Raw genomic sequence first — 12,566 nt, 5'->3', positions numbered from 1 at the left:
ATCAGGTGTGCTGTGAAGATGTATATTGTAACAAGGCTGAGGCAACCGGCTAACACAGCAAAGCCGGCTGTGGAAATGATCTAGGGGAATGTAACCACACAGCTGCAAGCCTTGCTGATGGTACAAGGACCTGCTTGTCTTTTTATAACGATCCTAAATTATCTTAAATCATCCTCTGTCTTCAGGCGATGCAACTGAGCCCACAGAAATGTTTTCTGCAAAGTCTGGATCGATGGTAGAACTGATGCAATGCGATGATGTACATGAAAGGACAAAAGGGAACGGCCTTGAGTTGCTCCAGGGGAGGTTCAAGTTGGATATTAAGAAAAACTTCTCAGAGGGAGCGGTGCTGCAGTGGCACAGGCTGCCCAGGGAGGTGGTGCAGTCACCATCCCTGGAGGTGTTCAAGAACTGTGTGGATGTGGCACTGAGGGACGTGGTCAGTGGGTATGTTGGGGTCGGTGGTTGGACTGGTTGCTCTTAGAGGACTTTTTCAATCTTACTGATTCTGTGACTCTACGGTGTCCCGCTGCACACACAGCGTGCTGGGGATTGCTCTGGCACCTTGGCGTGCACCGCATGAGTGGTGTCACAGACAGCCGCCTCCTCGGTGCCACGATCTGTGGCCAAGGGCACTCGTGTGCATCCATGGGCACTCGTGTGCATCCATCCGCACTGAGAACTGCCCTCCTGCCAAGCGCTGCGCTCTGGCGGGCACAGCTTTTGTAGTGCCACGGGCTGCGCGCCCCGGGCACCCGCTCTCCCGCGGTGCAGCTGCACACCCGCAGCCCGCAGAGGGCGGCGGCCCCCCCGGCGTTCAGCGCGCAGCCCGCGCACACCCAGGGCAGGGCCCCAACGGCCGCCCAACGCCCCCCGGCCCCAGGCGAGGGGCGGCGCGCGGTTCCCTCTCCCGCCGCGGCCCGGCCCCTTCTCCCCCGGGCGCCGCCTCTCTCCTCGGCGCCGCCCGTGAGTCAGGGCTTTGCCGGGCACTAGCGGCGGCCGCGGCCGGAGCGGGTTCGTACCCTCCGCCGCCGGGGCTCCATGGAGAAGACGGCGGCGAACGAGGGCGGCGGCAGCAATAGCAGCAGCCGCAGCAGCAGCCGCCCCACGTCGGCGGGCTCCTCTCCCTCGTCCTCCTCCGCCGGCCGCGGGCTGCCGGGCCGGGCGGCGGCCGCGGGGAGGCTGGATGGAGGCGGCGGCGGCGGCAGCACCCCCAGCTCGGCGGCGGCCAGCCCGGGGGGCGCGCAGGCGCCGGGCGGCGTCGGGAGGCGTCGGGAGCCAGTGCTGGAAGGGACGCTGAGCAAATACACCAACCTCCTGCAGGGCTGGCAGAGCAGGTAATACGCCGCCGGGCCGCGGCCTCCCGGCCCCCGCCGCCCCCAAGATGGTGCCCGGCAGCCGCCGCCCCGGGCCGCCCCCTCCCCGCCGCGGGCAGGTAGGCCGGTGCTGTTTGCCGGCCCTGCTCCGCCGCACCTCTCCCTTCCTGCCATCCTCGGTATTTATTGTTGTTTCGTTCCGTTTTATTTCCCATCCGTAGGAAGGGCGCATCGCTGTGTGGGTGCGGGAGGGCTCCCGGCGCCCTTTCCGCGTTCCTCCTCGGGCAACTTACCTTCCTCCCGCTGGGAAGTTGGGCGGGATAAGCAGAATGGGTGCGAGTGGAAGGGAGACGCCTTGCTTGTGACTGCAGTCACCGGTGTGATTTGCTGGCTTCAGGGTGGGCCATTGAGGTTACCCGCGTGCTCAGCACGCTCCCTCCTGCCGCGGTGTCCTTCCTGCGTGACAGGTGCTGGGCTGTGCTGAGGTGGCGGCTGGCTGCGGGCGGGACGGCCGCTGTGCGCCCTGCGGGCGTCCGGTGCTGGGCGTGGGGCCTCGTTTCGGGTTGTGGGGCTGGGAACGCTGCGTTGGGGTCTGTGGAACGCGAGAGGTTTTCCATTGCTGCTTTGCTTCTTGCTAAACTTACTGAGTGGGTGAGCTAGGATATCTATACCTCAACTTTCTAATGTATGGTGTTGCAGCGGTGGCTCTGAAGGGAAACAATGGCTATAGAGAGAATGCAGATCCAGCGACAAACCTTTGGAAAATGAGAAACAAAACCAGAAAACTTTGCTTACACCGAGTGATCCCAAGCAGTGAGAATGCAGGCATAGCTATCTCCTGGATGCTCCAGCAGTAATTTTAAAGTATTTGTAAGTCAGAAAATTAAATGGTATGGATGCCGAGGATGCTTTGATGCTGCCTCTTATGGAGCTGAATCAGTGTAGCAGGACTATGGCAATGCTTGCTGAAAAGTTTCAGAAATGGATCTGATTTCACGCAGGAGAAGGCGTGCACAGGTTCTACCCACTGTGGGTGATAGTGAACGTGTCAGGACCAATATAGATAGACACTTGTCTCTGTAAACCAGACATCGTTCATGTACATGTATAGACTGCTCTCATGGAGATGTAGAGAAGGCCCTCGACTATCTCTTGGCTACTGCTGCTCTGTGCTACATTCTGTGTTAGAATCCTGTCTGTTATTGATTTATGCAGACCTTCTGTTGTTTTGTTTGAGAACCAAATAAACACATTTTGATATTAAAATGAACAACTAACCTTCTCTCCTTTTTCTTTTTTTTTTCCTGGTACCGCCATCTCTTTTGGTAGCAGCAGTAATTTTTTCTAATTGTGTGAGTGTTGCTAAGGGTCGCTTTCAGGTAACCTAATGGAAATTGGCAAAATTGAGGTCTTTGCTTGTAAGTCTTTGGGTCTGGAATTGCCTGTCCTTTGGCTTTGGGCAGTGTTTGGCACTGATTAGATCTCTGATCAGGATGGCGGTTCAAGATGATCTACGTATGTCTGAGAAACTTCTATCTGAAAACATCACGGAGATAAATGTCTCGTGAACAGTTCCACTGAAGCACTTGGCAGTTAATGTTATTTTGCTCTTAGCAGTCTATTTTAATCCTGCCATATCATGCTTTGTCAACTGCTGATCATATTTTGTATAAATCTGGCTATTTGACTACATGGTTTGTGGTGAGACAGAGCTTTTGGGCTAAGTGATATTTCTAGTTTATCCGGGTGTTCCTTGATCTATGTTGGCTGGCATTGGTGATGCCAGTTCTAAACAAAACAGCTGCAGCTGGAAGGTTACAAAAGTTGATCTTACTATAATTTCCAATAAATGGGTATGCGTGGGTTGAAGTGTGGTTGTCTGTTTGTGGAATGATCACAGAAATTAGTTCTGATTTTACTTCATCTGGAAAACTGCAGGATTGTTTAACTTCATGATCAATACAGCCGGATGGCATGAATATAAATAAAATGGAAAAATAAAGAAGAAATTGAGAGAGTTCAATGATGGTGGATTTAAAATGTTCTTTAAAGTACTTTACCCATTAGCCTAAATAATTTAAATGTATTTAATGTTAGCTTCTACCATGAGGCATTGAAGTAAGAAGGCTTTCTTTCCTAAGTTATTCCACACTTATTATGCAGCGCAACCTCTAAAATTCTGGAGATGTTTTTGTCTCGTTTGAATTACAATAAATTGATGTCGCTTTTTTATCAATCCTCCTTTAAGAGGGGTATGCGAGATATTCTTATTTCAGATGGGGCAATACTGAAGCGCAACACTGCGTTGATGAACAATAACTGAAGTAATTGAAGGCCTTAGGTTCAGTCAGTCTTGAGGGCTGCATTAATTTCTGTTTTAAGAATTTCTGAGGGTTTATTTATTTAGTAATACCAAATACATCTATTTGTTCTCTTACAGCATGTTCAGGAGCAGCCTGTTTTGAAAAAAAGCGAGGTGGTTTTCTTTTTACCCTCACACCAGCAGAAGGAAAGGCTGTTATTTTGTTTGTTTTGAGGCAGTTTGTTGCACAGTAAAATTGTCAAGGGGTCTGGGCATTTAGAGTGTCTCTGCTAAGGTCTGACTTGCCATTGATTTTCACAGGTGTGAAGGTAGAGAGCAAAACAACCTCAGCCACAGATGTAAGATGTTTAAGATGTTCTTTCATGTAAGAACATTTGTGTCTGATGTGAGGTACCAGAACATCTCACTTTCAGGACAGGTCAGTAATTGGCTGCAGGACTGGTGTTAGCGACAGGGGGCCTGCATGAATGAACAAGGTACTCCTGGCCAAACTAAAATACAAAAAGAAAGCCTTGCAGAGGATGAAAGCAAGGTCAGGTAACCTGGGTGGAATACAGAGAGCAGCTAGGGATGAAGTTAGGATAGCTAAGATCCAGATAGTATTGAATCAGGCTAAGGATGGTAAAAGCCCTTCCTGTTGCCTTTAACAGGTACATTAGTGACATAAGGAAGACTAGGGAAAATGAGTTGGTTACGTGAGACAGTGGCCAGGCTGAGGTACTGAGTGCCTTCTTCAGCAGCAAGGTTGCCTTCATAAACACCAGTTTCCAGAGTTCAGGAGGAAGGGCTGGATTGTGAAGTGGATCAAGAACTGGCTGAATGTCAGTGCAGAGAGTAGTGGTTAGTGGAGCAAGTATTGAGCAGAGTACCCTAGGCGCTGATTCTAAGCGCAGTCTTGTTTGAAGTCTTAATTAAAGATCTGTGTGATGAGGTACAGTAAACCCTCAGTAAACTTACAGATGTCATGAAACTAAGGGAAGTGGCCGACTCAAAGGAATGCGCAAGCATCCAGAGTGCCATAGATGGGCTGGAAGTGCTTGATGTGGAGTCCAACAAAGAGAGATGGCAAGTCATTCTGGGGAGTAATAATGCAAGATGTGCTGGGGGCCACCCATCTGGAAAGCAGCTCAGCAGAAAAGGACCTGGGAGTCCTGGTAGACACCGAGGTAACTGTGAGTCAGACTTGTGCCCTTGCAGATAAAAAAAGCTAATGGAACTCTTGGCTGCATCAGTAGGCAAAGTGTTGCCTAGGGAAAAAGAGTTTGTCCAACTCTCCCAGTCGTCTTCTGTCTGCTTTCATAAGGTACCAACTATACAGCAAGTGCAGCAGCCCAGCCTTTCTGTTTGTTTCTTCTCTGTCATAAGAGAGGTGCAAAACATGTCGAGAGTCAAGGATTAAAGAGTCTAGTGCAGTGACAGCTGCTCCAGGTTCTTTCACTGGTAGCACTCAAGGTCTAGGAATGACTTGTAATCTTTTTCCAGTGTAAAAAGCAAGTAGGTGGTTACTGGAGAAATATGACTATACATGAATATGTTATTGAAAGTTAGATGTATGTTGCTAGTGTCAGATAAACTTGGAACATAAAATGTCAAAAATCACTTACTAGTAATTTCTGGTTTAGAATAAATGCTAGTATTTTCTTTTTCCTAAATCCTGAAATCTAGATAATGAAAGTAATAGTATTGAAATGTGAGCTTTAATTTTTTAACTCCTCTATTTCCTTCACTTCCTGCTATTGAAACTTTTTGCTCTTAATTATTTATTGTTGAAGGTCACTGTTAGGAAAAAAAAAAAACAACCCCTTTGTTGTATACCTCTAATTTATTTGTAGGAAAAGTAAAATTTTAAGTTAAGATGCACTTTGTCTGTGCTTAGTGGTTGGTTAAACCTAACTTGTTTTATCACTAACTGCTTGATTTATCTTGAATAGCTTTTGCTGTTGTCTTTAAAGAGATATGTGAGGAGAATGGAAAAGGTTGTTGGAAGAGGAGTGAAGTTAGAAAAGGGCTTTTATTAAAGCAAAGGCAGGATGAGAAATCGATCATTTCTCTGTGTCCTTCAGGGATGCTTACAAGAAACATTTTGAAGAAAAAAACTTTGAGCGTCAGGTTGAAATTTAAAAAGCTGGTCTTGTGGTTTGGACTTTGGAGATGTCCATGGCAGATCTCCAAGCAATCCACATTTCTCTTGTCGCCAGGCAGGTAACCCAAGTTCTTTGTTCTTTGGCTGCACGTAGGGTCACTGCTACTTATGCCTATCTGGAGGATAAGTTCATGTAACGCATGGTTATTCACTATGTCAGATGCTTGATGGTATCGTAGGTGTGGGTAAAGTCTGTTTAAAACAAAGGAGACTTGAGCATTTTCACTCAGTAAGTCTGAGATTTTCAAGTGCACTTCAGAGCTGAGCAGCAGTCTTGGTACCAGAGGGAATGAAGTGACAGACAAAATAGACCTTGGTCTTCCTTTCACCCAGATGTCACACTTTGCTTTCAGACAGTGAAAAGAAGTGGCAGTTGGCTCTAGCACTTACCCTTATCTGGGTTTTGTTATTACTAGCTCATCTCACTGCTGTCTTTTTGAATGGAGATCTCTGTGCTTAGCAACGCAGTGATAAATGTGGTTAGAGGGAGCACACATGCTCCTGCTAGCTCATCTGAAAAAATGCACCCGTTTGTGCATACGGATTTGTGTTCAAGTAGGTGAAGTGACAGTAAGTTGTTAAACTAAATAATGTGCCTGGAGTCTTTTTGTGTGTATATAAGAACTGTATTCAAGAAGTTTTCCACATCGCTTTGTATTTAAAAGCAATTATTAAATAAGAAGAATGCATTTGGGCTTTAACTTCTCTTTACCTAAGTAATATGATGATTCTTACCTTGTCCTTTATGGTATGTTTAAAAGGGTGAACCTTTCAAGTGAAAAGGGTGCTGGAAATCACTTACTGTCAACTCTTAATGTAAAATGATATATTTTAAATCAGTGTTATAATGGATCATCATCCATTACAAAAGTATTGAATGTGATACAAATAAGAAAGTTTTGTTTCTTGGCCTAATACAGTTCTAGAACTTAAATGTTTTTGTTTTATACTACTACTGTACTTTATAATACTACTGTACTTTCCAAAATGGCATTTATGTCACTCCAAAAGTAACGCCTTATATTTATTTTCTTGGAAACTACAAAAGGTACAAAGAACACAATCAGACTGTTTGGTAAACTGTCACCTACAAAGCACTATTTTTTTCCAGCATAGTCACCACCATTAGCTATGCATTTTTGCCAGCAGTGTACAAGAGCCAGCATGCCTTGCTCATAAAAAAATCTGCCCCAGTGAGGTGACCTGCTATTTTACAGTTGCTGTGACGTTGTTGCTAGGAAAATGTTGCCCATGCAGTTCATCTTCCATCAGCCTGAACAGATGGAATTCAGAAGGTGCCAAATCTGGACTGTACTGTTGTGTGGTAGGACAGTCCAGTAAAGATTGGCTGTGCACCCCGTGGTACCAGGCTTGGTGTTAGCATGCTGCAAGAGAAAGGTTGTTGTCCTCTCTGACCTGACGCTTAGTCAGCACAGTGATAGTGATGTAGAGGTTGGAGTTGGTGGTTTGTCCAGATCCCAGGGTGTTCAGAAGGAATACTCCTTTCCTGTCCCAACGGTCAGTGTGCATCATTTTATCCACTGAGGGCTGCGTTTTGAACTGTGCTTCAATGTGGAATTCACATATTGCTGCTTCATGGCCTGCTGTTTTGAATCAGGCTCAGTTGTGCTGTGTCATGTCACTGGTGATGAAGTGATACAGTGAACAACCTTCATCCTCATATTTGTTCATTTAGTCCTGACAAACTTATGTATGCTGTTCTTTTTGTTCCCATGTGAGCATTTGTGAGACCTACCTAGTGCAAACTTTGCAGTATTCCAACATTTCCACTAGTTGAAGCTGATATTTAGCTCTATATACAGGTTTTAATCCACCAGTTTGTGCAGATAAGCTGATTGAGATGGTCTTTGTTTTGTGATGTGACAGCTGCGAATAGCTGCCTGGAGGAGGCTTGTCTTTCATGCTACTATTGCCACTGCTGAAATGTACCCCCCACCACCTCACTGTGCTTACCTTCTCTGGCCTCCATAAACATTCAGTAAGTGTTGTTGAATATCAGTAGGTGCCATTTTTCCCACATAGAGGGATTCTGTTCCACCCCTTTGTCTCAGGTACACTTCCATGTCAGGTGCCGTTTTGTCAGGTTGCCCCTCTGCTGCCATCTGTCACACAGCAACAGAGTATTAGTGGGAAAGTTAACCTCTACGACCATACCTCCAACATCCACCTCTGATTTTCTGGGCCAACATAATGAAATAGGAGGCATTACTTTGAGAGCAGCCATCATAATTAGCAGATAAATTGAGTAATTCAGATTCGTAAGTACCAGTTATCTAGCACAAGCCATAGCATTTGTCTTGATTCTTGTCCCACCTAGACCTGTATTCCTCTGAGAGTCTGAGTCTTTTTATTCCAGTGATAGAGCATTCTTGACTATTGGTGCCAACTTTAGCTACTCACTACTTAAAAAATTACCTTTCTTAATATGTCTCAGTGTTTTTTGTTTGTTTGTTTTTCCCACTCAGATCTTGTTATACGTACTGTGTATGAGACAGAAAACACTGCTTACCAAATGTCATTTCCTTGTGCAGTCTTTTCGGACTGACCATGTTATCATTTGTCTGTTGATAGCTAAACTAATGGAATCTTCAGTGGAGCTGCAAGTCAAGCTTCCCAATAATTTTAGTAATTTATGGTCTTATGATTACTATTGGCTATTTCAGTGTTTTTCTTCAAGTCTGGACACTAGAACTGTGTACAGTTAATTGTGAACAAATGCAGATGTAATGCATCCTATTTTCTCCAGTTCAGTATTTCCTGCTCAAAATGTCCACAAACTTAACTCCTAAGGCCTCCATTGCAGTTTTGGAAAATTAGCTTTGTTTTGACTTGTGAATTTAACTGTTACTCTACATGCAGCACTGATACTTCAAGTTCCCTGGTGTTGCTCTGCTTCTCCAGACAGATACATCCCTACCCTTTCTCTTGCAACCTTCTGCTTGCCTTGCTTGAGTTGCACGTGGTCTGATGCTTGTTAGGCTTTTCTCTAAGTTGCATGTGGTGCTTCTTCTTATTCTTTCTTCTGATGTCCCTTAGCATACTCATTTTGGAAGTACTGTGATGCTCTGTTTTTTCTGTTTTTTTTTCATTAGCAAGGTGATAAAATGTCTCCCTGCTGTATGCTCTATCCATGCTTAGCACATGTTTCTTCGTTTTTCCTAGTAAGTCTTAAAGTTTCTCATGGCTTATGGATGCCTTATTTTTGTAGGGGGAAAAATACTACCCGATTATTTGTTTATAAACATTAAAAACATTTAAGAACATTTCAAAATATAAATGGTGAAACTGATTATTGGTTGAAGAATTACTTGGGAGGAAAAAATATTAGTGTAAGGATTGGAGATGTGTATGTGTGTGTGTGTGTACAGACAGTACTTTTCCAGGTCAATCTTCTTTCTTGTAATTACATCTCTTTTTACCACTAGATGTGTGATTTTATTTTGATGTTATTAGGATGCATGTTATTTGCTGAGGATAGCTTATTTTCATGTCATCAGCAATCTTTATGGAATTTCTTTTTCATCTAGGTCATTGCTAAATGCTTTAAGCCAAGAATTGATTGCCAAGGAACGCTATTAGAAATACATTCACTCAAAGATCCTTGTTCAGTTATATTTTTAGGCTGGTTACATCCTGTATTTCAATGCATTTAATGTCTCCTGTTGAAGTAGAACTGTATTGGGGTTCTCCGAGCTTCTTTGACTATGTGAAGAAAAAAAGTGAATTGGATCATAGCTAAGTTACCTAGGTGTAGGCAGGATGGAGCCTGTGGTATTCATTGCTGCAAGCATTTGGGCATTTTGCACTGGCACAAAAACCTCTTCTGAAGGTGGGTACATATATATATATATATATATATATATATATATTTGGTGCCTTATCACAGTAAGCTTTTTATAGAAGCTCTGCCTCTTGGACTCTTGGAAACAGGAAAAAAAAAATCACTCTCAATTGGAAGGTTTGCCTTTCACACCATAGGCATAGGGTTTGGTTTTTTTTACTTCCATCGGGCACATTTTATCTTACCTGGTTATTAGGCTTTGATTGTGTTACTGTTGGGTTACACGACAGTCTTTTAATCTCATTTTTATTAAGCAAGTGGAAGGAAAGGGTGATTTGACAATAGAATAGGGGAAGAAAGATGAGGTGTACAATGGTGGGAGAAACGTAGGAAAGGAATAAAAGCTGCTGGAGGAGGATTGATGCAGGGAAAGGGAGCCATGGAGGAGGAGGAAATGAAGGGAAGAATGAAGAAGTAGATACAAAACTTAAGACAGCACAGGGATAGACCTTTAGCAATTATTAAAAAATAAATTAAAAAGAAAGTCTAAAAATCATGTAATATGTATTCAGAATGATGTGAGAAGATTTTAAACCTACTTTTAAGAGTGGCTTTGAAGAAATAGGCAGAAATTATTCTTCTCTAATTTGCAGAACAGTTGAGGCAGTGCCAACATTTTTCTGCTTTCTTACCTCTCCCGCCTTCTGTAGCAGAGTTTGTTCTACGTTAATAGTATGTGAACTGTAGCCAGAGGAAGCTACTGACAGCGCCCACCTGGATATATAGTCATGTGCCAGGCTTATCTTTGCCCTTTTAAACGCAATATTGCTTATGTGTAAATTCAAGAATATGTGATGATTTTTCCTGTTTAAAGGTCATAAGTGTTGTTCCTTCGTTTTTGATTAAAGAGCGAATATCTGGATATGTAGGACAGAGTTTATAGAAACAGAAACAAAGCAGCAACTTAATGCGTAAAGGTCTTTCAGAGAAAGTGTTGCTTGCAAATCAAAATAGGCTGCTGTCTCCAGGGGGATCATGGCTAATACTCTGAATATCTCACAACATATTGGTGAAACCACCGTTTAGTGGGCTCTGTGGATTCTGTGCATATGTTTCTAAGAAGCGGTGCTGACAAGATGCTGTGTTGTGAAGAAGGCTGCACATCAACTGTCAAGACTGCACACAGAAGCTTTAACTTCTCTTCCTAGTGAATCAGCGATTCTAAGAGGAAAGGTAGGGCCAGCCCTATTCAGAGCGTTGACATAGAGAGCCGAGAAGTTCCAGCTATCATAAGATGATCTGGTAAATCAGAAAGATCTGGTTTCTGCAAAGCTTTGTTTAAACGTGTTGAGCTGGAGAAGAGATGGAAATGAGCTGGAGATGGAAATGAGCCAGTGCAATGGTAACTTGAAAGCAGCTTTCTTACTTTGTATGTCTTAGTTTATTCCATATGATATAGAGATGTTATAGAGAAAGTGCGGAGTGGTCTTGAATATGTTTGTAATTTCAAATTGGGGATTTGTTGACTACAGATTATTATTATTATTTTAAAGGCAAGGAAAAACAAGTTCTGCAGGGAAGAGGGAATCTGAGAAATACAAAATTTCCAGAAGCAGGACCTCCTTAAATTGTCCATTGCATTATTTAGTTTCATATAAATATATATACTTAAAAAAATACAAGCAACTCACAAAAATGTCATTAGTGTTAACGTAGCCGAGTTCTCAGCCCCCTGTGTATGAGCATAGAATAAACATTACTTGTTCAACAGGTTATGTGGGTGAAATGGTATTTTAAATGAACATTGCTGTTGGGAGAAGTGCCAACATTCATGAGGTTCAATTTGGAGAACCTTGATGATAAATTATCATCTTGAGAGTGAAAAATAACAGCTGCTATAAGCAGTATAGTAATCACACAGAACAAATTTGATGGAATAAAATATCTGGTTTTAACTTGCACGAAAATTATTGCCCCAGCAGGTGCGTTCAGAAAGTGTGTGTCTGCCTGAAAGTGTCTGATAGTCCATGTAATCATCTGGAATATATTATAATAATTTGTGTCCGGAATAACTATAGAGAATATACCTTTAGTGAATTATGTAAGCGATGCTATATGGAATGAGAGAGAGATTAGTATGAGGGCTGCTGTTTCCTGGCATCAGTATGTATGCCTTTCTCCATCTGGAAACTGCTTTTGAAATCTTTGTGTTTATTGCTTTCGTAGGTGGTGGTCAGCTCTTATTATGTGTTCCAGGGTTTGAAAAACAGCTAAGAACAAACTGTTTCTCTCATATAAATTACACAGGTAACATATGCAGGTCCACATGCCACAGTACTTAGACGAATGTGAGAGAATTATCAAAAAAGATGAAGGGGCCAAACTCTTGTATGCACCAGTTTTGTATTGGCATTATGACCCTGACTGAGATGATGAAGGCAAGAATATTTCAGATAAAAGTGACTTATAAAATGTTCTAATTTACGGCTTTGCTGGAAATGTTATTTTGAGGTCTCTTATTCCTTGATGTTCTAGTAAATAGGTAAAAACACAACACTGAAATGTTGCTGGCTCCTGGCAGTGATTCTTGCTGAGGACAGGGCATTGCAAAACAAGGTTGAACTATGAAGGTCTGACAGAGAAGTCAGTGAACTGTGATAAAACCTCCATAAAGCTTTGCTGACTCGAGACAGCTAATTGAAAATTTATGCTGTATGATTTGTTGATGGGATGGGAATATGCTTTGTACCCTGCTGGGCTGTGTTGTTTGTAATGCAATACAGTCAGTATCTTTCTTTGGGTAGGTTCTTTTTAAGAGGTGGACTTCTGTATATTGAAAATATATCAGCTTGAAATCTAGCCAATACGAAAATAAACCAGGATTAGTTGTGTAAGTACTTTCTTGCCTTTTTCTTCTTTTTATGTTACTACACGGACTACTTAGTCTTGGCAGTTCTCAGTGTAGAATGTCCTCAGAAGAAT

The 12,566-nt window shown here is 43.2% G+C and overlaps 1 protein-coding gene across 1 annotated transcript in view; it reads left to right on the top strand.

Moving 5' to 3' along the window:
* The first annotated feature begins 928 nt into the window (after positions 1 to 928).
* OSBPL10 (oxysterol binding protein like 10) overlaps positions 929 to 12,566 on the top strand; it is a 110,532-nt gene continuing 98,894 nt past the window's right edge. The window contains exon 1 of the mRNA XM_072327474.1: positions 929 to 1,337. Within this exon, the coding sequence (XP_072183575.1) occupies positions 1,042 to 1,337 (296 nt within the window). The 5' untranslated portion in view covers positions 929 to 1,041. The remainder of the gene's footprint in view (positions 1,338 to 12,566) is intronic.

The sequence above is a fragment of the Excalfactoria chinensis genome, chromosome 2 (assembly GCF_039878825.1).
Source record: "Excalfactoria chinensis isolate bCotChi1 chromosome 2, bCotChi1.hap2, whole genome shotgun sequence".
Lineage (NCBI taxonomy): Eukaryota > Metazoa > Chordata > Aves > Galliformes > Phasianidae > Excalfactoria > Excalfactoria chinensis.
Note: the sequence above shows the minus strand (reverse complement) of the source record. Positions and strands in the feature narration are given on the sequence as shown.